Below are 26,550 nucleotides of genomic sequence, written 5' to 3' on the forward strand. Positions count from 1 at the left end.
TTCTGACAAGCAAAGTCAATGGAGGAAGATGGATTCGCTTAATGACCATGTGATTCACTTAACAACCATGGCAAAGGGTTGCAAAAGCAGGCATGACTCACTTAATGACTGCCTCACTTAATAGGAGAAGTTCAGGTTCCAAATGTGGTTGTAAGTTGAGGACTACCTGTACCCTTAAACCTGCTACTTAAGGTGGGCCTTTTTTTTGTCTAATTGACGGGTTGACCTTAGGAAGTTGTAAAACAGAACTAGGTCTTCTTGCGCAGACACTCGAGGCAGACAAAATCAGCCTTGTTAAAGTTTCTGAAGTAGATTAATTCTACGATTCTAGGATCTAGGATGTTTATGATGATTTACTTCGCCTTTGCTACAACAGTGACTGAAAATCCCTGAGCTGGGCTGATACTTGAGGCAACAAGATGAACAACGGTGGCGTTCCCCAGTCAGCACCCAGCTGTCCTCAGCTTTGCTAGCTTGGGATTCTAGAAGCTGCTATCCAAAACATCTCAGGATACCAGAAATTGGTGTAGAGGAGTATGGAGATGGCCTCGAAGAAGGAATTCAAGAGCCATTAGAAAAACACCAGCTTAGCCCTGGAAAAGGAGGAGTGGATGAGAAAGAAACTCAGGTTGCTCTGCCTTGATTCTCTTTGGTATAAGAGCAGGCAGTGAGAATCAGAATCTCAAGAGTCCCTTATTATACCTTTAGCAACAGCGCTCCAGTAGTTCTTGTGGTGTGTCTTTCCTGACCCAGCCTCCCTTGAAAGGCTGACAATGGGGAAGGTTAGTTCAGAAGAAATTCCTCAGACTTTGGGATGTACAAACTCTTTGCTTAATACAATATCAACTGAACTGGAGGATGCAGGTCCTTGTTCCAAACCATCAAACCACTTATCCTATATATTGTTATCGTATAACTAGGATTATTGATGGGTATACCCCTGGTACTGCCAGCCACAAGGTCTGCACAAATTATGCACAAGTGGTTGATAACAGTGAAACATTTCTCCCAGACTCACAGCTTTTGAGACTCTCTCTGTCCACTTCCATGCTTGAGCTGTCAGCTGCCATGTCCTTCAAAGCAAGATTGCCAAGAGGGGCTGAGCCAGTTTTAAAATGAATCAGAACATCTGCGGGAAGCCTGTCTAACTGGGCCCTTCACCATTTTCCCTCAACAGCATCTTTTCACATTAACACTTCATTTCATATGGAGGAAAACCCTCAGATTAGTCAGCTTTTCGAGTGAACTATAAACTAAAATTCTGACATGATGGGGAAAAAAAAACACTCCTTAAATTCCAAGGCTAAGACAACACAGTAAAAATTTTTGGATTTTTCAAAGTCTTAACAAGAAACATTTTCTTACTCCAGAATTCCAAAGAGCACATACAGGTAGTCCTCAACTTATGCCCACAACTGGGATCAGAATTTCCATTGTAAGTCATAGCAGTCATAAGCCGCATCACCACGTGACTGGACCTGATTTTATGACCATTTTTTCGGCAGTCATTTGGCGGATCCAGCTTCCCCAATGGGCATTTTTGGCTGGAAAATGGCAAAAAAATCACAAAACGCAATCACAAGTCAGCAGGACGCTGCAACCGGTCGTAAATGCAAGCTGGTTGCCAAGCACCTGAAATGCGATCATGTGACCATTGGGGGGCGCAACATTTTGCGACGCTCGTAAGCGCTTTATAGGCCATAAAGCACCCATTCTGAGGCTGTTGTAACTTCGGACCATCATTAAACGAATGGTCGTAAGTTGAGGACTACTGGTACTTACAACTCACCTTCTATTCATTGGATGACTCAGGAAGAACTTCAAGTCTTAATTCCTCATTCCTACTCAGCTCCCTGAATTAACGTTAGGCTGTGATGGTACAGCCCCTATCATAACTGCAACTGTGACATATTACAATCCCCCCCTCACCCCAGATTAACTACTTTTAGTTTTGCACACACCTCAATCTTCACCGTCAGCAGATTTGCTGCAAATCAACTCTTAGAATAACTGGCACACCGTTTTTGACTCTATTTAAGTTATGCTCCTCCGCACAATTCAAGCCAATCCGCCTATTTATGGCTGATATGAGAAACACCAAGTGTGTTGAGCACAGAAGAGCTGATATGTTGATATCATCCATCTTAATATTTAAACAGTCATGCAGATATTTTAGAAACCAGATGGCAGGGTTACAATGGTTTCCCCTTCCTTATTCCATGTACAGTACAGAACTTTATTGGATGGCCAGCTTTCAATTTAAATCCTTAAATGCTTGTGATGGGCTGCATCTTTCATCTAAATCAGTGTTTCTCAACCTCGGCAACCAGAAGTGCTGGTTGGGGGAATTCAGGGAGCTGAAGTCCACGCATCTTAAAGTTGCCAAGGTAGAGAAACGCTGATCTAAATGAAAGATTTATTTAAGGAACGCAGGATAAGCTGTGTAATGCAAGGACGTCTGTCCCCCAAAAGAGGGAAGAATCAGAGAGGACAGAAGATCTTTTTACATTGCCTAATGGTAGAGCTGGGTCAAGATTCAGAAAGATGTTGCATGGGAGTTCCAAGATTTTTACACTTGGGCAAAAAACCTTGCAGAAAGCTAACATAACCTTGGGGTTTCTCACAGCCATCACAACCCGTGGAAGGGAATTGCACTGAACTCCATACAGAATCAGGATATTCACCGCAACCTTTTGGCAAGGTATTTTTGTGGCAATAATACTTCTATTTGCCTCCTTTGCTTCAAGATCCTTGCACCGTTCTCCACAATCTCACACCACAGCATTAACTTTACCTTTTAAAAAACAAAACAGCAAGCTGTCTGTTCATATAAGGATATGTGCATATATATACATATATATATTTATAAAATAAAAAACCCGCAAAGTAAAAATAATACTCAGTGCAAATGCAAATGCCCCTCCCCCCCAAAAAAAGGCAGAAACAGAAAAATTTATCCCCTCTCAGTGTCTAATCTGGAATGAGGTTTCAGGATATGGAGCAATGGAGGACAGCCAAGGAGACCAAACTTCGAAGACAAGAGGACAGGAAGAAAGGGGGGAGGGAGTTCTTTTGGCTTGACAAAAGCTGTCAGTGGCCACCATTTGGGGTTGGACACGTCTGCCTTTGTCCCCCCTCCCACAAAGACATCTGCTGCAGCTGGGCTGCCTCCCGCCAGTTGGCCAACGCAAGCTGGGAGAGTGCCGTGGAGACAATCCACTCCGGCCCTCCGACTTGCTATTCAACCTGCCATGTTCCTTCTGAGGCCCAACAATAGCCTGGCAGGATGCATTGCTGCTGCACGGGCAATGGGTTGCATAAAAGGGAACGTAAAACAAAACCACAGTGGGGGGAAAAGGGGTGGCGACGGCACTTGAGGACACAGCTGAAAAAAGACATGCTTTGCCCCGATGAACATATTCTTAAACATGCTGCGGTTTATCTGACCCCTTAAGGGTCTCTCTGTCCTGACCACTAAAGGTCACTCTGTCCCTTCTCCGGTCACTGTAGCGCCATCTTTTCTCCATCCTTTTATATTATTCTGAATGCGTTTTTGTTTGTTTCTTTAAAGTGCGTGTCTTCCTCCTGGCACTGGGCCACTCCCGCCTCCCGCCTTCCTTTCAAGCTGTCAGTTTCTGGATTGTCTTGTTGTAATACTGCGTAATGGTGGGGGTGAGGGGGTTCCAACTGTTGGCGTGCAGCTCAATCACCTCGAGGAGCAGGGACCGGGTCAGCATGGACTCTGACGGGCACAGCATCTTGTCCCGTGCGGTGGCCAGCAGCTCTGTCATCAGTTCGGGCAGCTGTTCTTCCAGCAGCCGGCCGGCACTTTGCAGCTGTTGAGGAAGAAAGACACGATGGTCAAGAGCTGGGGACCAGTCACATCCCAACGCCTCTTCCATTTTTCCAGTCTCCCCCACAATTGGAAGAAGAGAGGCAGGGAGGAATGGTCTGCCCCTTTCTGGAAGGGCTTGATTTCGTTATTGCTTCAGTGTGCACATCTTTGTTAAAATTAATTATATTCTAGTATAATTATATGCTTTACAAGACCCTGGAAACTGCCGTTTTAAAAACCAGAGGCAAATAACATAAATGCTTTAAGAAGCTGGCGGGGTGGGGTGGGGCGGAATCTCCCAGGAAAGCCATCAGAATGGAAACCAGGCGAGGATGTGTGTGTAGAAATATGTTTTCTCTGATGCTTTATTTTAAAAACCACAAACAGCCCAGACCTCTGACAGTAAAGCTAAAAAAAGTTGGGGGGGGGGCTTCAAGGCCAATAAATGTGTACCATGAATTCTGCAGACTTGGATGGATCTGACTTGGACTTGGATCTGCCTTGGATGGGCAGATGCATGAAGGAGATGCAACAATCTTTACAATCGTCCCCTGCATTTGTTCAAGCAGAAGTTGCAGAATGTTGGGTCAACTACATGTTTACTAACAGTCAGTTCTCACATTACATTTTGGATAGTAAGATCCAAACTTCTCAGTGGTTATGAATAAACAATACAATGTGGACTTTGCTCTTCACTTTTTAGAAAGCAACTTACAGCATGAATCCCCTAACTGGACTTTTGAGACATTTCTCCAAGTCCTGGTTGCTGGAATATGCTAGTTAAAAGGAAAAGAAAGGATCTGTACGCATGAAGATGAATGAAGATCAAATAATGAAGAAATCACATATGCATGATATTGACAATTGATGAAGTCATGGCTTTTTCAGCTAGCTTCCTAGATATTTGTAAGCATCTCCAGGCACACAGTATCATAAAAAGTCAACCAGTGCTACTGAATACACTAAAAGCTAAACCTCAAGTAGCAGTAAATACATTACGATTATAGAATGATAATACAGGCTAGTTTTCCAAATCTCTTGCAATGGGTATATATTAAGCATTTATGAAGACAGCTTCTCGGGACAATAGATGTAAACAAACATTGTTACGGCTTTGAAGAGATTCTTCTAATAATGGTTTCCCATTTTGTGCAGTAAAATGGCTGTATAAATTCCCACACTCATAATTTTGACCTTCTCTAGAAAAATAGCCCTCTTTAATGAGTGAAGAAGATGTAGAAGCAGGTTAGATGGACATCTCAGAATATCTACCTCCATTGAACAGCAAAGGACAGCATCTTCTTTTATGTCCTGAGATTGCAACAACTGCAGAAACAGAGAAAAGGAGACATTGAAAGATGCCCCACTTAGAAATTCTGACTTACACCTCCAGGACAAAAACTTTTATGTGCTAAACGAGTGAGATTTGCTTAGGTCAGAGCCAAAACAGATTGTAAAGCTTATTTTATTTCCTGCTCAGAATAGGCACAGCAGCACAGACTCCTGGAGTGAGTTGTGATGGCATGTGCTTCATTGCACCAATGGCGTCCTTCGCCTTTTGGGGGCAATGATCTAATGAAGCCCATGATGTTCCTGACTCCTACTTGGCCTCCCCCATGGATACCCCTGCAGAGCAGGCATCTTAACCTGAGGTCTTACACTGTGTGGGACTGCTGCCCTCAGAATTTGCCCATGATGGCTGGGAACTCTAGGCCTAAGCTGGTGCAACACACCCAACTCTTTAAAGCAGGTTAACCAAACACAACTCCTCTGTGCACATAACTACCATGCCCGAACAAATAAAATTGTATGATAGGTTAATGCATTGCCCTGGTTCACAGAATACGTTGACGCAACTTGTCTAGTCTGTTGTACGAACCCAGTGTAGGAATTGCACACCCAACACATTGGGAGAGTGCTAGCTTAAGACCTCCAGGAAGCAGGCAATAGAAAACTACTCCTTGCCAAGACAACTACAAGGACGTGGCCATGAAGGAACCAGAAGTTGAGATGGAAGGAGGGTCTACCTTAGCTTAAGACCCTATCCAGTGTCATAGTGGTGGCAACGTGGGTGAAACTGGCACTGAAGCAGTTTCCCCCAAACAGCAGATAAACGTGACTCTGGCACCCTGCTGAATATCCCAGCCCTGGTTGAACAGGCTTCCATCTAGAAGTTGTGTTCGATGAGACCTTCGTTGAGATGCCAGCTTCGTTGCTGTCTCAGGCAATGGCTGGGATTGAGCACAAAATCCATTGCTTTCCAAGAATGGAAGCCAAGATGAATGGCAATTAAAAAAACCCAGTGAAGCCAAACAGCACAGACGAGGCTGCAGTGACTCAGGAAAATGCTTCCCACGGCGACGTCGCTCTTAGACTGTCTGCCTTCAATAACAGCAAACTCATGAGCAGGGGAACACATGCAATTTTCCAGAGGATGTTTTTCAGTTGCCTCTTGTGAACTTTGCTATGACACTGAGGGAGATTATTGGTAACAGAAATGGCCGAACAAAGGGCTTGTTGAAACCACAAGCCAGGCTGGTCTATATATTGGATGTTAGTATACTCATAGAGAAGGCAATCTTAGTTAAGTTCATCTCCTGGAGTCTGTAGAGGGTTGATGGTATATATCTGCCTCCACCACAGGGATCTATCTGTAGCAGTGACTGTTATGTTTGACACTCCTCAGATGTAATGAGAATGCAATTCCCAGAAGGATGAAGGGGCTGGACCAGAAGTAGGGGACCCAGGTTTGAGTCCACAGAAGCTTCCTGAGTGACTCTGGGCTGGTCCCATTCCCTCAGCCCAACCTACTACACAGGGATACTGTTCTGGGGGGTGGGGTGGGGAATGGAGGAGGAAGTGCTATCCTAATGGAGGAGTAAGTGTTGAGCTCCTAAACAAAAGTCAGGATGCAAACAAAGCAACTGCCTCTAGGAATCCTGGGAATTGTAGTCCGACTACATTGAAGGATCAGAAGGTTGGGAATTGAAAGCCATGTTCCTTGTCCCTTCCTTGCCACTTATGTTTGCTGTTTCCTCTCCCCTAAAGGCGGTCCAATCCCACTGCTGCAGCGACAGCTGAAGCCACAGAATTGGTACTGTGACATTCCCTGTACAAGACAGCACAGCAGCCCTGCCTAACTGCACCATTTCCATGCGCTCCTGGAAGATGATGACGGAATAAGCCCATTTCTCTGTGGTTATGATACTTCATACCTGTTGATCTGTCTGGATTATCACTGCATTGCAAGGCATTCTTGAGGAGGGAACAAATGTGTTTTCCCCCCATTTGGACTAAAAATTAAGTTCTGCAACAGGGAGATGACTAATCTTCAGTTTCCAGAAGTTTTTGTTAGCTCTGGAACTTTTTCCCTATCAAAATGGCTTTCCTGCTATGTTGAGGAAGGATGCATATGATACGACACTTATAGGCACAACACACACAGAGACACACTCCTAAAACAGCGGTTTTCAAATGATGGACCCCTGGAGTATTCCACAATGTGTTTGCATGTCTGTATGTGTGACATTCTTTCAAAAACCTGATTCCATCTTGTACAGGCAAAGTAGGAGCATTAACACAACTTTCTTGATTTTGCCCCTCCCTCTGCCCCGTGTAACGTAGAATAAAATTGCATGATTAAAAAAGGTATGTTTTTAACATCAGTGAAATTATTAGTTTTATTTATGGAGGGAGGTGGGCACACACAGGCTCATTTATTATTTTAGGGAGTCACAGTAGCACAAACTTTGAGAATCCCTGCCTTGAGAAAAGTGACTTGGATCCACATCAGAGGCATCCTGGTGGGGAGACAGGACAAAAAAGTCAAGATGATGGCAGCAACTGCACTATGGAAGCCCGTCCCCTTTTATGTGTGTTGGAATGCATGCAAAAAAGAGGCAGGGCTTGAACTGCATAGATGTGGCCACCATCTTGACTTTTTTGACCCCTCCTCAGATGCTGTTGATTTCCAGGTAAATTTCACATAATTCTGCTCACTGTGCCTCTCAAGCACCTCCCTGCCAAAAATGTTTAATGTGTCTTTCACTGTTTTGTCAACTTTTGAGATGGGCCAGCTCAGGAAACAGACTCCAGAAGGACTACTGGAATTCCACTTTATTGTTGCAGGGTGTAATGACAGAATCTTGAAAGCCTGAAAGTTTCTCTCTGTTCCCTCTGATACCTGAAAGAATCAAGACAGGGCAATCTTGAGTTTCTTTCTCACCTCCTCCTCTCTTCCAGGGCTAAGGCCGTCCTTTTGTAACCGCCCTCCCATTCTTTCTTCAAGGCCATCTCTGTACTGTATTATAGAATCAGTTGGCCAGAGATCACCAGGGGAGAACCTGTTAATGAGTACTGGAAGCCACTGAATGACATCTTTCAGCCACTCATGAGTGGGCCTTTTCTGCTGTGGTCCCTGTGCCCTGGAAATCTCTCCCCCCTAAACATTTGTGGGGGGGCATCTTCTATCAAACTTTCAGGCACCTGTTGAAAACTGATCTCTTCACCCAGCTTCCTTCCCATTATTATTATTATTGCTGTTGTTATTTTTTTTTTAAATCTGTTCAATTGTGTCTGATTCTCAGAGACTGCCCGGACAAGTCCCTACAGTTTTCTTGGCAAGGTTTTTTCAGAAGTGGTTTGCCATTGACTCCTTCTCAGGGCTGAGAGGGAGTGACTGGGCCAAGGTCACCCAGCTGGCTTCGTGACCAAGGTGGGACTAGAACTCAGTTTCCTGGTTTCTAGCCCGATGCCTTAACCACTTCACCAAATAATAACAACAACAACAAGCCATCAATTCTTCAAGACTGACAGCAGGTCATGGCAACAAGTTAAAATATAGTAAAAGTTCCAAAATAAAATAAAGGTAACAGAATACACAACAAAGACAGTAAAAATAATTACTTCACTTCTAATAACAAGCAAGGTTCATCCAGCGATGGCCAGAAGGGTGTTGCCTTCTCTTTACACACCTGGTCAATGAATACTTTTTTTAAATTGAACTGTTTCCTATTGTTCTCATGTAATGTTTGTTATTTTACTTTTCATACTGTTTCTATTGCAAACCTCTTTGGGAAGCTTTGGTTTAGGAAGCGGTAAAGAAATATATCAAACGTGTAATCGTCATAAAAAATAAAAGGTTTCCTTTGGATAAAATGCTAGGCTAGGCCAGGCCAGGCCAGGAGCCTTGTGTTGTAACAAATGTTGTTTTACTCAAGATTTATCAGGGTGCTGAAGGAATCATCAATCTTTTCAGACAACGGGGCATCCCAGTCCCCAAATAATGTCTGAAATGTCACCCAATCTTAGGCATTCTTGATTGGAATTTTGCATGATACGAAACCCCAAAATGCGGAGAATTTTTGAGAGTTGACAACTGCATGCAAATTTGCCCCCTTTTTGCCAGAACTGTGCTGTAGACAGCTACAGATAGTAAGCAAGGAGCACATACCCCCCACTTACCTCCCTGAGGCAGGTGTAAATGGGGCAGACAAGCACGCGGAAAGGCTCCCCAGTGCTGCTTCGCATGGTGCCAAAGACTTCGCAGAGGAAGGTGATGAAGCCGAGCCAGCGCTCCACGTCGCTCTGCTGCAGCTCTTCCCGCATCGTGAAGTCTTTCTGCACAAAAGGGGAAAGGGCACAAAAGGGCATAAGAAGGTGAGATGGCAGCCGCTGGCATGGGACTGGCAGGCAGGGAGGACTGGAGCAGCCCCCCAGGAAGACCCCAAGAAACCAAGGACAGGAGGCTGAAGTGGCCCTTCGCGTTTTACCTAAGGTCAAAGCCTGAGCTGGTAGCATCCTACCTTGGCAGATGGAGGTGTTATCAGGTCAAACGGAAATGAGGATTCATCTTTCTGAATGCTCCCTTTGATGAAACAATTAAAAAAAAACCATCTAGAGTTGTAGAACCAGCAGAACAGGGAGCAGGCTGGGTTGAAACCTGTCACTCTGATGCACTTTGCAAGAAGCTTGGAATGGGGCAACACCTGACTCCTGGGGACAACGTCCCTGCAGTTTTCTTGACAGCATGACGAACGTGGCTTGCTATTGAATTCTTCTGAGATGTTTGGGTGATTTTAGTCTAGTCTGCAGCCCTGGGATTCCCAGGGGGTGCTCTATCCAAGTCCTAACTGGACCTAGCCCTCCTTCGCTTTCAAGATGACTTGCTGGAGGCCCTCGGGATTCAGGACAGCAATTTCTTCTAAAAAAAAAAAATTCCCTTCTCACCCCTGTGGGTTGTGTGTGTCTTCCTTAACCTCGGGTCCTCTACCAGAGGCCTGGGAGTTTGAGGGTTCTGCGCAGGATCTCAGCTGTTCCTAGCACTGCACTCTTCTGGACAGAGAGCTCCAATGCTGCCCCTGGTATCTGTTGGAGCCCCTCTCCCAGCTTGGGAGTCACAGCCCCGAGTGCCCCTACCACCACCGGGACCCCTTTGGCCTTTATATATCAGCAGTGGTGACAGATGTAGCGGTGCCAAGTGACAGCAACATCAGGAAGGAGTATGAGAAGCCGGAGAAGTACCAGCGCCTGAAGGAGGAACTGGAGAGGATGTGGAAAGGGAAGGCCAAAGGGGTCCCAGTCTCACCCATAAGGGTGAGAAGGGAATTACTATATTACTGAGAGTTTTTATATAATTAAAATACAAACAAGAAAAAATATAGAAAAGGAAAGGAGAAAAAGATAAAGAAGTGCTAGAAACAGTACAGATAAAAAAGAAAAAGGAAGACAAAAGTTAAAGCAGCAGCTTCTGATCTCCTTTACAGCACTTACAAACTTTTACCATTTCTCTCCCTTTACAGTATATAGCTCCCTTCTTCCCATATTCAACCCTTTTTCATCAGCAAAGCCAGAAATCACCTGTTCATTTTTACCCATGTTCAGCAAAAAGTCCATAAAGGATTTCCAGTCTTCTATAAAGGTACTTACTGTTTTGTCCCTAATCAAACAGGTCCATTTTGCCATTTCTGCAAATTCTGCCATCTTCACAGTCCACTCTTCCATGGGGTGGGGGTGGGGGGACAGCCATTTCTAAATGTCTCCCTTCCAGCTGCAGCTGTGGCATTGCTGGTGGCGGTGGCTGCTTTCTGCTGCTGGACCAAGTAGCCCGTGCTTTATCCAAGACACACTTTCCACTCCAGCTGCCTGCAATTCCATTTGACTGCTGGCCCTTTTAAGAAGCATAGCTAATTTATACATGCCTCTGCTTCCATGTATTTATTTCTGAAAACGCAAGCATCTGAACTGACTGCTCTGCCAACAAACAGCAGCCCTGTTCCTTTAAAAATCTGCCCTGGCAGCAGCTTCTCAGTGTGTCCAGCCAGCAGTGGCTATCTAACCCCCAGGTTCTTCTTTCCTCCCCCACCTCCCAATTTATTTATTACATAAATACCTTTAATTGGCAATGAGACTTTTTATTTAGTTTTCTGTCTGCTGCATTGGTTTCTGTACTTTTTATGCTGTACCTTTTTCACCAACTTTGTTTAGTTCAATATTTTTAAAGCGTGAACTTAAAGTATTGTAAGCTGCCATGGGAAAACTGTGTTCTGAAAAATAGCGTTTTTTAAAAATATATAATGGACTTTCCTTTGAAATGCAAGTAGTTTGAGAGAGAAGATTTCATGTTGGCCACAAGAGAAGGAGCTGAATGTTTCCTTTTCACCAAACAGTCCCAAGGCTGATCAAATGGTCCCTCACCAACCCACAATGTCCTTATTAAATATCTTCTTTGGCCCAGAGATGGCAAGGATAGAAGCTACATAGCTTTGGATTTTCCCTTGCAATGAGTCCTCTTTAAAAGCAGATCACTGAAGAGAAATATTGAGGGACAAATTTCCCTTTTTGGCAGAAGCAGACTTTGAATTTTGTGCCAAAGAAAGGCCACATGTGCTCTGATTGCAGCTTCCCCATCACTTCACTCCCAAAGAAACTAGATTTGATTGGACAGAGATTTCACAATTGGAGAGTTTACAACACTACATGTGATTTCAAGACACGTTTCTATGATTATATATTTTATTTAATAACTCTTCATTATTTCTATATTCTTTTCCCTTTTCCTTATGTCTCTATATATTTCCTTGGTTGGAAAAAGAGTGTAGCCCAACTGGAGAGCCAAATCTTACCCAGTCCAACATTCCCAACATGATAATGAAAACAGAGCCCATAGCTGCTGCAGTGAAGCAGCAGAACAGGCAGGGCTTCTGTAGGCAAAATCTTTGGGTCTGTACACATCCTATGGAAAGATCCAGGGGTGTTACCTGGTACAGTCTGGTTCTTACAAGCCAACTCTGGGGGGCTGCTCCTGAGCTGCTGCCTGCCTGGGCCTTGCTGCTCTCAGTGCCCTCTCCGGCTTTGCATCTCCTCCTACGCCACTTCTGTTCCTGCAGGATGTCTTGTGGCTGGCAGCCAACACACTGTGCAGAATGGAGTAATCCCACTTTTCTAAGGTTGCAGATGGGCTCTCGGCTCCCTTAGAGTTAAGGGTGGGAAAGGGGAGGGGAGAGGGCTAAACCCTGCATGCGGTTGCCTGTGCTTGGGGGGAAGAGAGTGAAGAGGAGCAAATGGATGAATCATCATTGAAACCAGTTGTTGCCTAATTTAAATTACACCAGTGGAATGTCAATTTCCCATCCCGTTCGACTCTTGTTTACAGTCCAAGGGATCTCATACACCTCTGGAGCTCCTCTCCGCCTACTCCTAACACGGCCTCTCAATCTTCCACTTCTGGGCTGAAATGCTTATTGTTCCATTGATCTTTCCTGAAATGGACGGACCACTTTACTAGGGTAGCCAAGCAGCAACAGGTCTCCAGGTTTCCAAAGCATGACCTGAGCTGTTTAGGATCATGCTGGACTATGATTAAGACAGCAAATTGAGCCAGCTGCGTAAAAGCAGAACGAGGAGAAGCTGCATGTTCACTCCTATGGGTTTATTAAGATTTTCATCCCACCCAGCTTTTGCTGTTAGAAAACAATGTTTAACAATAAAAACAGAGGGAAAACCAAAATCTAGCCCAAATCCAGTTGCTGGCAGCCCACCTCAGTTCATTTCCTCTCTCTTGGTTGCCCTGCATGGAAATGAACCTTTTTGTTTTATATGAATTAAAAAAAAAAAAGCAAATAGCTTGCCTAAAGATTGATCACAATGGGGAAGACCATATGATGCATTTTTACCAGTTATGCTTTGTAAGCAATCTAACCAACATTAGGTTTTTTTGTAACCCAGTATTACAGATTGCGAAACTTCAAAACCTCAATATTTGAGATTGGTTCAACTGCATGAAGACTCCAGTGACTAAAACTGACCTGTTTCTACTTGCCAACATGATTCACAGCCAGGCTATGCTTTAAAGGCATCTTTCCCAACCTGGCATCTAATTAATGGGATGGGACAGCAGTTCCTAGAATTCCCATCCAGCATCACTGAAAGATGCTGGGAACAGGTAAGGAGGGAGAAGAAATTAGAAACAGAGAACACTGCCCACCTGAATCCCTGCATAACACAGACCACCGATTTAACACCACAAAAGCTGTTTCCATTGTTGTCAAGTTCTTGCTTCCTCATCCGTGGTCTGGTGATATACCTTACCCACTTTTTCTTGCAGCAAAATTTGGTCTGTCTGGCTAAGAACTGTATTTATTTTGGGGCAAGCAAGAATGCCAACAGCAACATGAAAGAGTCCACAAAAGGAAATTCCTTATTTTTGCCCTGTTCCCTAGTGTATTATCCTTCAATTAGTGAGATGCTATCTATAATTTGGTACCTTCCATCCTAAATTTAAAATGCTAATACAATGCTAACTTGATGCTCACAGGTTCGGTTTTTGTAAGAGAATGAAAATATGGAAGGGGGGGGGGAGTTGTATGAATGGGGAAAAAAAGGAAAGGCTTTTGTAATCCTAGACTAGATTCTTGTAGTATGTTCTCCATGGATTAGACCTGAACAGTCCTTGACCAGGAAGAGGCCCATGACCATCCTATAAGATCATTTCAAACCTCTGTTGCAAGCCTTCTCGTTTGCTTCTGGGCTAAATCATGATTCCCTCAAAATCCAAGCAATGTTGTATCTGCTCCATCAGCCAAGCCCTTTGTGAAGCGATGGACAGGAGGGCTTCCACCTGCACCCCCACCAAGACTGTGAAATAAGCTTACTGTATTTATTTGCCAGGTTAAATAGTTTAGTTGGAGACTCTGCTTTGACCACCATGCATGGCCCTGTTATTGCTGCATTTTGCTCTTCTGATTTTAATTACTTTAAGTTGCTTGTGGAATGTTAACGTGTTAGAAAAGCAGGATAATTTTTGTTCCCTTTGCTTTCTCCTTCTTTGTACTTTTTACTCTCTCTTTCCTTTAATTTCTGAGTTTAGTTTGTATTAGTTATTATTACTGTAATATATATATATATATATATATATATATATATATATTCATTCATTCATTCATTCATTCCAAGCCATGTTATATATATTACACACACAGACGCACACACACACACACACACACACACTCCAAGCCAGGTTGTTTGCAACATGCACAATACTAGGATTTTTAAACTGGAGAACCTGCTGAAAGAAGATGGGATTTTCTTCACGTAAAACTTGTGTTCTGTTCTGGAGCTCTGACCTTTTGTTCCTGTTCCTAGAACTGAAGCCAGGACTTCTGAAGCCAGGACTTCCCATACAAAAAGTGAGAATCATACCTCTAAATTAAGGGTTCATAACCTTGGCTTCTTATATATTGTTGGACCCAAACTCCCATCACCCAGACCCAACATGGCTACTTATTGGGCTTGATGGATGAAGTCGAAAACCATCACCCTAAACCACAACCACCACACAAGGTGCAGCTTGCAGACCCTCTTTTTTGCAAACTTGAAGTCTCCAGAGGCAGCACTGCTGAATTTTGTTTTCCCACCAGTTTGAGGCAGGAAATGCACAAAAAGCAAAAGCAGGCTTCACATGCTTTCCAAAACACCTTCCCCACAAAAGCCAGAAATTCCCTCCTCTACGTGCCACTGCCCCCCACCCTCCAATTGTTCCATGTAGCCCTGGCCACCAAAGCATAACCTATATCAGGAAAAAAGGACTGGGAGAAGTTCCAGATTGTGGTCCTGAGATAAAGTGAGTCCCATGCCTCAAAATCTGGAAGAAGACAAATGTTCACCCCAATCCTATGAATCAGACAGGAATGTGAGTTCAGTAGGGCAGGGTTCAGGGGGACAAAGGGCCCCAGGCCTTAACAGACCGGTGTAGCTTTGATGGTATTGCCATAAAACTCATGAGAAATATAAAGAATAACTAAGAATAACCTAGCAAAATGCAAGAGGAGGTCATCCCTCAAGCATCACCATTTTCCTCCAAGATAACAGAAGCCACCAATGAGCAATGGCGTGTTACATTCCAGCATCCATCTGAGATCTAATCACATATTTTCGCTCACTCACTAAATGCAATGGAGTTTAACCATGCTTAGTTTAGGCTGGATTAGGTCTTTGATGATCTCTTATTTCTAAAAATCTCTTTCAAAAGGCAAGTCCCTGCATCATTAATTTTCCTAACCGTATGAAGAAACAAAAAAACTTAAAGAAGGCAGACATTTCATTTTAAGCAATAAAATCTGGAAGACTTTATGCGCTGACTGTCGCTTGAGGGGATGCGGTGGCACTGCGGGTTAAACCGCTGAGCTGCTGAGCTTGCCGATCGGAAGGTCGACAGTTCGAATCCGTGTGACGGGGTGAGCTCCCGTTGCTAGTCCCAGCTCCTGCCAACCTAGCAGTTCAAAAACATGCAAATGTGAGTAGATTAATAGGTACTGCTTCGGCGGGCAGGTAACGGCGTTCCGTGTAGTCATGCTGGCCACATGACCAGGGAAGTGTCTACGGACAAACGCCGGCTCTTCGGCTTTGAAACGGAGATGAGCACCGCCCCCTAGAGTCGGACACGACCGGACTTAATGTCAAAGGAAACCTTTACTTTTACCTTTACCTTTAGGCCTGTATAGATGTACTAACAGTGTTCTTAAACTAAAAATAAAGCAACTTACCTCTTTAATGTGAAGTTGCTTGAATTTGAACTGATTTTTAAATAAATTGTGATGTCCCAGGGAACCCCTAGTGACCTCTTACGAAACCCGAGGGTGCCACAGAACCCTGGCTGAGAAACCCTGATTTAACTGCTGCCTTCTAGCTGCAAACATTTTTAAAGAAGGGGATGTGGTGCACGTGTACACACTGTTCTCTTCCAGAGTCACCCACCTTGTGCCTGGTGCAGAAAAGGAGTAAGAAATGTTAAGCCCCCAAAAATTAAAGGCATGAGATAAAAAAAAGAAAAGGAAAATTAGTTTTACAGCAACATAGTCCATTAAACTTCTCTTTTCTTTCCTTGCAAACTATTTTTGTTTCTCCCAGGTCCATACATCACTTCATACCTTTTGTGAATCTCTCTCAAAGCGAGCATGACTTTTCTCCTAAAGGCTATTTTTCACCGTTCATTTCCAAGGATTGAGGGGGGGGGGGCTTCAGAGACCGGCAGGGGTATATAGTCTTGCCATAACTGGAATGGGTGTTTATCCCATGTTGGGGTTTCAAGGGGCAGAATAGAGGCCTTAAGCTGTAGCTTTAATGTACCAAGTACCCATTTCAAACTTTTTTAAAAAAAGCAAAAACCTGGGAACAACAGTGTGAATTTTGGTTGGTTTCAAATATTTTCAAGAGATCAAATGGACGGCACCTACTTTCCCCTTAAACATTCCAAGACACCAAAGAGGCCTCAAATTCTGGCTCGGCTCACTCCAGAGCTGCTCTGCATGTGTTCTGGAGCCCACAAAAGGGGTAAGCGTTGGCAGGTGCAATCCCCGGTGGCGTACCTACAAGCTAGAATAATTCTTAAGAGCAAGGATCCCAAGTGAGCTTTGGAAAGGATCAGGAAAACCGCTGTTCCAAATTATGGGGTTGCATGCTGCCTGGGACAAACAATGTTATCAAGGGAGTGTGAGTCATTCGCATTGCCACAGCTCTTTCTGAAGAACCGTCAGGGCTGGGCTTAAATCTCCAAGGAATCCTTTTATCTTACACAGCACTTTGGGAACGTTCAAAGCACTTCCCAGATACCTTTGGTGTCCTTGTATCACCCTGCAAGGTGACGCACTGCTATCTCCCACAGAATCTTTGAAGATCTAGCCTTGCTCCACCTTTTGGATCTGACATGGGGAGGGTTAAAGACTCCCTCAAATTCCAGAAAAGGCCTGCTGTTCATAGAATCCTAGGGCTGGAAGGGACCTTGGAGGTCTTCTAGTCCAACCCCGCCCAGGCAGGAATCCTCAGACCATCTTGGACAAATGGTTGTCCAATCTTTTCCTGAAAACCTCCAGCGATGGAGCACCACAAGCTGCTCCAGTGCTTAACAGTTCTCACTGTCAGGAAATTCCTCATTTCCAGATTGGATCTCCCTCTGATGAGCTTCCCCCCATCGCTTCTTGTCCTACCTTCAGGCACTACGGGGAATACATTGATGCCCCCTTCCCTGTGGCAGCCCTTTAAGTATTGGAAGACTTTGATCATATCTCCCCTCGGTCTTCTCTTCGTTACGCTGAACATACCTAGTTCCTTTAGTCTGTAACAACATGCTGTTATGGCATGTTGACTCAATGCAACATGTTATAAGTAGAGTGGTCCAAGTTCCCCGGGGGGGGGGGGGCACAGAGCTTCCATTCACTGATTTAGAGGTGAGTTTGGGAGGATGGGATCTGGGGGGGGGGTCTAACCAACCCCAAATGAGGCCAGAGGGAAAGTGGGCAGCTTCTGTGGGCTTATCCCCATCCTGGAACTCTGCTCTTTGCTGCGCTAGATGGTGAATAAATGCTGGAAACTGGATTGTATAAAGAGCCTGGTGGATACAGAATAGAAATTGCTTCCTGTTCCAAAACCACAGTCGTTGCTTTCCCTCCCTTCTTGCAGCCGGAAAAGACCAACTGAGGCCAGATATAAAGGAGCTGGTTGTGGCTCAGATGCTTTCCAGAGGAGGGGGAATGAAGCATCCTCTTGCGGAGCTGCCAGCATTTCTCTGCTGCACCCCAACGATTCTCAGTTTGTTTCACATGCCTTTGCCACAGAGTCAGAAGAGGTTTTACAGGACTGCAAGTTCACAGAGAAATCAGGGGACCCTTGGGACCCGCTCATCCGCACCAGGGCTGTGCTGGGGCCGGCTGATTCTGGCTGGCAAGAGCTGATGGTTAAATTTTCTAGAAGTCTGCCAGCCGGCTGAGAGCAGAGGTGAGCCTTGACAGCCAGCACATCAATCAGCTGTTTGCCCACTAGTGGCGCGGCAGTGGCAACGGAGCCAGCGGTGTCAGTGAGGCCTGGAGGTGTTGGAGTTGCTCGGCAGCATGACCTTTGGAGCAGAGGTGGCTGCAAAAGATATATACACGGTATTCCCTGTGACCTCTAGGGAAGCGAAAGTTGGACTTTGAAGCAGCAGGATAGGAAGGGTATTGAGGCCTTTGAACTCTGGGGTTGGAGAAGACTCCTGAGAATACTGTGGACAGCCAAGAAGACAAACTTATGGATCATCGAACAAATCAACCCAGAGTTCTCCCTCGAGGCCCAAATGACCAGAGTCAAATTATCTCAGACACGTTATGCAAAGACCCAGCTCTCTGGAAAAGTCTCAAATGCTGGGAAAGGTGGAAGGAAAGAGAAGAAAATAACCAGCAGCATGGTGGATGGACTCAGCTACAGTGACAGGTTCACCACTGGTAGACTTGAAAGAACAGGTTAGGGATCGATAGACAGAGAAAATCTATCTATGTGGTCACTAGGAGTCAAAAATGAGTTAATGGCATGTAATCAATCAATCAATTTTCTTTTTTCAGAGAGCTGGTTGTTAAATGATTACAAGCACACCACTACATGCACCCCACACAGGCCTACTCAAAGAAACATCAACTGGAATCCAAGTAAGAAAAAAAGGGGTCATTCCATTGCACTTCCCCAGTTATGTGCCCCACTGCATTGGGCTGGGGATGCCCACTTAGGAGATGCCCACTTATGGAGGCCCACCCAACCAAACCTGTTCCTACAATCCAGAAAATGGGATTTAAATCAACCTTCATGCCTCTCCAACAGACATAAATAGGAAGCTTCAGGAAAAAAGCTCCATTGGCAGCAATGGAAGCTTCTTCTCATATACCCGAGTCACGGTGAGGGTGGGGTTGGATTTTGCTTCTGTTCAAGATTGTGTGGGCAGCCTTCTCACTAATATCTTCTCCCCTCCCTGAATCTGCCACTTTTAAAAGTGAAAACAAAGGTCATGCATGCAATGTGTTGACTGGGGTGGGCAACCTCCGATCCTCAAACCACTACTCAAAACCATAGCATAAGCCATATATTAATAGTAGACAAGGACCAGAAGACAGCAGTGGTGATAGATGTAGCAGTGCCAAGTGACAGCAGCATCAGGAAGAAGGAGTATGAGAAGCTGGAGAAGTACCAGGGCCTGAAGGAGGAACGAGAGAGGATGTGGAAAGTGAAGGCCAAAGGGGTCCCAGTGGTGGTAGAGGCACCTGGGGCTGTGACTCCCAAGTTGGGAGAGGGGCTCCAGCAGACCCCAGAAGCAACATCAGAGCTCTCTGCCCAGAAGAGTGCAGTGCTAGGAACAGCTAAGATACTGCACAGAACCCTCAAACTCCCAGGCCTCTGATAGAGGACCTGAGGTTGAGGAAGACACATACCACCCATAGGGGTGAGCAGGGAATTTTTTACATACATACATACATACATACATATTTCCATTTGTCATGTCCGATTCTCAGAGACTGCCTGGACAAGTCCCTGCAGTTTTCTTGGCAAGGTTTTTCAGAAGTGGTTTGCCATTGCCTTTTTCCCAGGGCTGAGAAAGAGACTGGCCCAAGGTCACCCAGCTGGCTTCATGCCTAAGGCAGAACTAGAATTCATAGTCTCCTGGTTTTTAGCCTGATGCCTTCACCACTACACCAAACTGGCTCTCATATTAATATAGTATAAATAAAAATGGCTTTGCTCTGGCATTAAACTCTCATGGAAAAATTTAGGTATACCCAGCCTTCCACTTAGATAGGTTAGCTTTGTTTACACAAAAGATTTTGTTTCGGAGAGAGGTATTTAGGCACAACACCCTATCTATCTATCTATCTATCTATCTATCTATATTTGATTTTTATCCCTTTATTATTTTTATAAATAACTCAAGGTGGCAAATATACCTATTACTCCTTCTTCCTCCTATTTTCCCCACAACAACCACACTGTGAGGTGAGTTGGGCTGAGAGAGAGAGTGACTGGCCCAAGATCACCCAGCTGGCTTTCATGCCTAAGGGGGGACACGAACTCACAGACTCCTGGTTTCTAGCCCAGCACCTTAACCACTAGACCAAACTGGCTCTCTCAAAAGAGAGAAATGAAAATGCGTATTACCTCTCTTTTGAGACAATGGTTCTCCCAGGCAGTTCCCCAGATCAAGTTCAAGGAATGGTTTTTGATACATCATCTGTTCATACACCTCTGACATCAACACTGTGAACAACTGTTTTGATGCAGCTCTGATGGATCTCTTGTCCAGGAGAACTTTCTATGGCCCAATGTTCATTTCGATATATCTGTCTCTAGACAAGTCACAAGGCACCAAAATGTCTGGGGCACTGTGGCTTGGGAAATCCTCATGGGATGAAGCACAGATCTATCTGTTCCCAAGATGTTTGGGCAGATACTCAGCAACAGGGGACAAACAAAAAGAAACAAATCTTCAGCTGCTGAAGGCTAACTCTCATTGCCTCGTTCCTCCTCTTTTTTCAACTGGAGGGTTGAAAAATTCTCCAAATCAGTGTTTCTCAACCTTGGGAACTTTATGCCTAGCATGCTGGCTAGGGAATTCTGGGAGTTGGAAGTCCATGCATCTTAAAGTTCCCAAGGTCGAGAAACACTGGTCCAAATCATAGCAGTTTGAATGGGCCATTAAAGTCGGCGTGATTCAAAGAACCACAGGAAAAAAAATTATCTATCTACCTATCATCCATCCATCCATCCATCATTCTACCCTACCCTACCCATCATCTCTTGTATACTCGAGTCTCTGGTTGTAATTACTATCCAGTTTTTAAATATTTTCCACCTCTTCCTTCTTTTCAGCCTGCCTCCACTCCCTCTTTCTCTCTCTCTCACACACACACACATATGCACACACATTCATTCACTGTGTCTTCTTTATACATCACAGGAGCCAAGGAGTCTAGTGAGTGCCGTCAGGTCAGCAAATGCCAAGAGAGCAAAGGAAACTAAAAATGTCCGAGTGAGCCCTGTTTGAGTTGGCATCTCCCCTTGCAACTTTTCCAGCAGGGACTAATCTTTCACTGGAAAGACATAATTTGATGCAAAGTGCCAAGTCCACAGAAGACCATTCCTCTGCTTTCCTCTTCTAGCAATCATGGGAAAATGATGGGGGACTGTCCTGGCATTTCCTCCTAATGACCTGTATGGGATGTATCCCTTCCAGAAAGGGGCTGAAATGCTCAGCTCCTCTCCTGTTCAATGTTGGGCTTCATTGCTCCTGGGTTATTTTGCTCCTGGATTTTTTTTTTCTTTTATTTGGCCTCCCTTCTCACCCAAAGGCAAGGTAGCCTTCCCCACTAGGATGCAGCAGGAATCTTGGAGGCTGAAGGGGTAGGCTTGAAATGATGCTAGCCTTTCCTGAGCCAAGCTTCCCCATGTGTGGGTCTTCAGCTCCTAGGATGCTCAGCTGGCTAAGTTAGGGATTGGTGGTTTTTAATCTTCTTCTTCGTAAAATGGAATATACTTAGCACAATCTTGTAAAGCTGGTCAGCCTTATCAGACATAATAGCATTCCCCATCCTCCTGCGAGTTTAGGGAGAAGCTAAAAATCTTCATGAAGGCCATCCATCCAAGATTATCATAATGATACCCCTATTAAGTAGGTTAGACTGGTTGGGACTTGCCCAAGATCAGTCAAAGGTATAACCTGCTGCCAAACATGAAAGGTTCTAGTAAACCTGTAACAGCACTGACTGCTAACATCATGCTCTTCAACTATGGTAACCAAATATGCATGGCTGAGTCCCATCTGCCAGAAATTTATCTCCTCTAGTTTTAAGGTCACTGGCTTCCATTCAGTCTTGACTACCAGCAAAACATTTAGTTGTGGATTAAATATCTCCTGACGGTTTGAGGTGGGAATGTGCTCGCTTTCCCACCAGTCAGTTGAAGTAAAGCACATCAGGCAAAGATGATCTCAGGGAATTCAACATCCAGATTCTCCAGCTGGAAGGATCTAAGAGATCCTGGAAAGGGAAAGTTCTTCTTTCTTGGGGAATCCTGGGAAATCACTGTCAAAGTGGACACTACTGAAATCAGTGGGTTGTTGTTCTGACTTGGAAAAAGGTAGCTTCAGGTGATGGCTGATGCAAAGGCTGATGCTCTTGCAAATAGATCTTCAACGCAGAACAGCAGCATCTTCCTAATATATCAAAAAATCTTGTGGCAGTGAGTTCTGCAAGCCATGCCAATCCCAAGAAAAGATCCTGGGATCTCAGCAAGCCTTTTACGCCTTATGGCTTCTGCTCAATCACTCATGCACACACCTGCCAGCTGGTTTGCAGCCTTAGAAGAGCCGGCTATCTAAAAAGAGGCACGGTGTCCGTTGTCACATACGTACAAGAGCAGGCAAGAGTTCATCTGCTGAAGTTAGCCAAGAATCCACATTCTTCATTTAAGCTTCACACTTCCAGGGCGCCCACTTTAAAAGGCCGAGGTGCCGAGGAGTCTATGGGGAGCAGCCAAGATTGGAACGGGATGCAAGATAAACTAAAACTGCAGTGAGATGGTGGGAAGGAAGAGAGGGAAAGTGTCATTCACATGCACATTCTGGGGTTTTCCAATCCCACGTTACGATGATTCCTGCAGTTCATAAGCTGTAAGAGACAAGGTCTGCAAAAATGAAGCTGTGTCCACTGAAATGTTAGCATTGCTGCCTGAGTTCCTTGGGTAGAGCAGTGTCTGGAAAAATTCTGGTTGACATCTCCATTTCAAGAATTCCGCCAGTGATCTAGTCAACCTCAAGGGAAGCCCCCACAGTTTAAAGTCTGCCTACCATTTTGGAGATGGCTGACCTTTTGGCAAGAGAAATACACAGTGGCACTGCCCATATGCATGTGGATAGAAATTGGGACCCTAGTTTTCATAGCAAGAATAGACAATGAAATTTTCCCATCTGTGTGTAAACACACACACACCAGACTTCAAATGCTAGGTAGTTCCCATTGCCCTCTTTGCTACCCCAGCTTACATTCACATATTATATACTGCAAAACACTTGCTACCCTCATTGCAATCTCAGTCCACCTTTGGACCCTCAAAGAATTCTGGGAGGGGAGTTATTCTGGCAAGCACAAATTAACTTTCGGTACACCTCACATGAATCACAACAGTTTTACTGATACACAAAGATGGTAGACTTCTGAAGCAAAGAACTGTCTGTACTTGGCATGCATACCTCCTCCTTAATGAGCTGATATAATGAGTACTACCAGGCTTTCGGCCAGACTCAACAATAAATCTCAACTCTGCAAACACTCATTGCGGCATTCAGGAACTTACTGAGGACAGAAGCTCTCAGACGGGGCAAAGCAAGCTTAGTTGCTTTATTATAGGCAAAAACAAAGCCACGTGCACGCTGGAGATCCGCCTTCTGCAGTACACACAGAAACCAAAGCCTATATATGCGTATGTGCACCAGCATTTAAATTTTAAGCCTTGAGATTGGGAGGCACCTGATCAATGTTTACATAATGGTTCTGTCTCACCTGGGAACTTTTGGTTCCCATTTCGCCAGCTTCATTCCTCAGAAATTATAGCAATGCTCCTGAGTTGGAATGCAAGAAGGATTTTGTCACCGAATATTCCAACCACAAAATGACCATTCCGACTTTCTGCAAGCCATCCAGCCACAAAACGGGCCAGTTCTGAGAGCGCTCTAATGGCAAAACAGGTTTGAGTGTCAAAACTCTTCTGGAATACTCAGAACAGCCCATTTTGAGGTCAGAACATTCCGTGATGGAATGTAGTTCTATTCCCAAGGAATAATCCTGTGCAACATAACGTATGAGAATTAGAATGAGGAAGACTAGCTTTCCTTTATGATACCTTTGATTACAGCCTAATGCTCTCAGAAGCTAGCAACTCATCTCTGGGCTGCACTGCACGGTTGTGACCGAATGTGCAAAAGAAAAGAAAACCAAGTTCCAGCCCAGAGAAAACTAGCACGTCAAAGAGGAAGATTTGTCCCTGATGCATTTGTTTTTCTGGATGTAGGGACTTGTTTTGTGTGGCGGTGACTTTCAGTCATCAAGACCCTAATTCAGGCACATTTATGCTACCTATTAGTCTAGTACAAGTCACCGAAAGCCAAAGGCCACAGATCATTCAGGCAGCAGGGCTAACTAACTGCAGATTCTGTTCTAAATTCTTGGGGTTGTGAAATGAAAGAGAAGCAAAGACGCTGGGACTGTTCAGGGGAGGAAAGGGCCTAAGCTACAAACTAAGAATGTGCTGTTTGGCGAAGGAGCCTAACCCAAGAATGTCTGTCTTTTTGCTCTTCATTTTCTTGCCCCTTTTACTTCTCCCAGGTGTGATTATTAATCCGCTTGGTGGAGGGCAGGCCAGCACAGGCCCTGTCCTTCTCAGATGCAGTCAATGCTGAGAGGCGTCAGCTCCTAGGCTTCCTACCCCAAATGGTGGGGGCCCAAGGCTTGGTTTGAAAGCGTGCCTGACTGATTCCCAAAGAATAAACAGACTGGGTGACGGGGTGTACCCTGAGAGCAATGGGGAAGTGGGGAACCCCCTCATCAGCTTGCCTTCTGATCAATGGGCGGTTTGTGACTGTCCATGCTATGACAGGTAGTTGGGGAACAGCTGCTGCATCAGCCCCTGTCTGAGAGCACCTGCAACTGACTCCCCACATTCAAAATATATTCCCCATTTTAAAAGGGTTGCACACTCCTGCCCTAAAGCACTGAGGGCTAGGATGCCCTCCCTTGACAATTCCTTGACATGCTGAAAACTGTTTTGGGCCAACCTAGAATGGAAAGTCAAGTAGGATGCATGTCAAGAAGCCCACAGGATGGCAGCAGGGAGGAGGGAGTTATGGGTTGAAGGGTTCATACCTATAGTAATGGGGGGTAGCTCCACCCACACACATAATTTGCTCTCTTCCGCACAGGAGGCAACTTATTTGAACGGGAACCACAATCAAACAAGTCTGTCCAAGTTGCCTGGAGATTTCTTAAAGGCTGGTCTCAGGATGAAGACAGACTTTCACACACCAGGGGTGGCAATCAAGCCGGCCTGTTTCCAGGCCCTGCGTTTGCAACCAGTTCCAAAGGAAACTTAATTAGTCCATGTTCTGCAAAGTACTTTGAATTATGTAAACCATTCTCATTACTTGGGTTAAAAAAGGAACTGTTCATGCGGTTCAGACCTTGGGGTGTGCGCCAGAATGTCAAGCTGGATCAAATTATTGCCTGCACCAATATTATGCATACTTTCTGTAAAAAAACAGAGTGAATGAAGAAGAATATGGTCTACGCTTATTAGCTGTTGCTATGTTTCCTAGGATCTTACACATATCGCTTATACCTTTAACTTTGATCTATACAGCACCACTTCAACTGCCACTTTATAAAGCACAATTTAAAAGGAATGGCATTTGCAAAACACAGAGCAGGTTAGAACAATCACACAACACTACAGGAGAAGCCGCAGAACCGCACTGCCTTTGCTGCAGCTCGGGTACAATGTCTACACACAGCTTACAGTGTTGGCGCCACCTTCTGTTTAAGGGACCTCCATGTTCCTCAGACCATGGTCTTCACCTTAGCTCAGCTTCAGCAACTTTAAGATGAGTGGACTTCAACTCCCATGAATACCCCAGGATTTCTTATCAGGTCACAAGAACATGGACATGGTTGATTGCTGAAATTCACTTTATGGAAGAAATGAGGAAGTTATGGCTTTTCAGGTGGAGAACTACAACTCCCTGCATCCCACACTGCTGGTCATGCCAGTTGTGGTTCAGCAACCTCTGGAGAACCACTGGTTTCCTGTCTGTCTGTCAGGTGTACTTTGGGATGGCCACAAATTTTATACAAATTAATAAAACACAGTGGGAATTTCTCCAATCCAGATTCAAGTGGAGATAAACCACCAAAAGTTAAAAGATGGTTAACTAGCCATCAATGAGACAGGACACTGGATTCGGCCACTGGGGTTGCACAATATGAAAGAGCAAGCTAAAATGAGATTGGATGGTTCCATGTATCATGTGAATCAGGCTAAGTTACAAATTGATTATTTTTCTTGGGATATAGGAAGTCATATCAACACAGATTTTGTTGTTGTTAAGCTAGCTTTAACCTTTTTGTGTGAATCTAGCTGCATTGTTATATAGTTGCATGCAGAAACTCGTATATGGTATACAGTATGAGAAGCAACCAAAGCTGATTTACAATGCATGAATATGGGGAAATTTAAATCGTGTTTCAACCCAACAATGGGTTTATGTCACTGGAGATGTGGACTGAGAAGCATGGCTGGAAAATGGAGCTGCAACAGGTCAGTAAAGCTGTAATTCCTTGGTTGAAATTCGAATGTCACCAACCATTGGAAAACCCATTGTG

At 44.7% G+C, this 26,550-nt stretch overlaps 2 protein-coding genes across 3 annotated transcripts in view; one reads left to right on the forward strand and one right to left on the reverse strand.

Annotated features, from left to right (window-relative positions):
* SMAD7 (SMAD family member 7) overlaps positions 1-26,550 on the forward strand; it is a 290,040-nt gene that overhangs the window by 83,901 nt on the left and 179,589 nt on the right. The window lies entirely within an intron of this gene.
* CTIF (cap binding complex dependent translation initiation factor) overlaps positions 1,692-26,550 on the reverse strand; it is a 152,203-nt gene continuing 127,344 nt past the window's right edge. Inside the window, exons 9-11 of one of the 2 annotated variants that reach the window (XM_063295840.1) lie at positions 9,299-9,454; positions 5,108-5,161; positions 1,692-3,836 (exon numbers count right to left, since the gene is read on the reverse strand). In XM_063295840.1, coding sequence (XP_063151910.1) covers positions 3,621-3,836; positions 5,108-5,161; positions 9,299-9,454 — 426 coding nt within the window. In that variant the 3' untranslated portion in view covers positions 1,692-3,620. The remainder of the gene's footprint in view (positions 3,837-5,107; positions 5,162-9,298; positions 9,455-26,550) is intronic. The other variant, XM_063295839.1, reaches the window with a different exon arrangement.

Source organism: Candoia aspera, chromosome 2 (assembly GCF_035149785.1).
Source record: "Candoia aspera isolate rCanAsp1 chromosome 2, rCanAsp1.hap2, whole genome shotgun sequence".
NCBI classification, from domain to species: Eukaryota; Metazoa; Chordata; class Lepidosauria; order Squamata; family Boidae; genus Candoia; species Candoia aspera.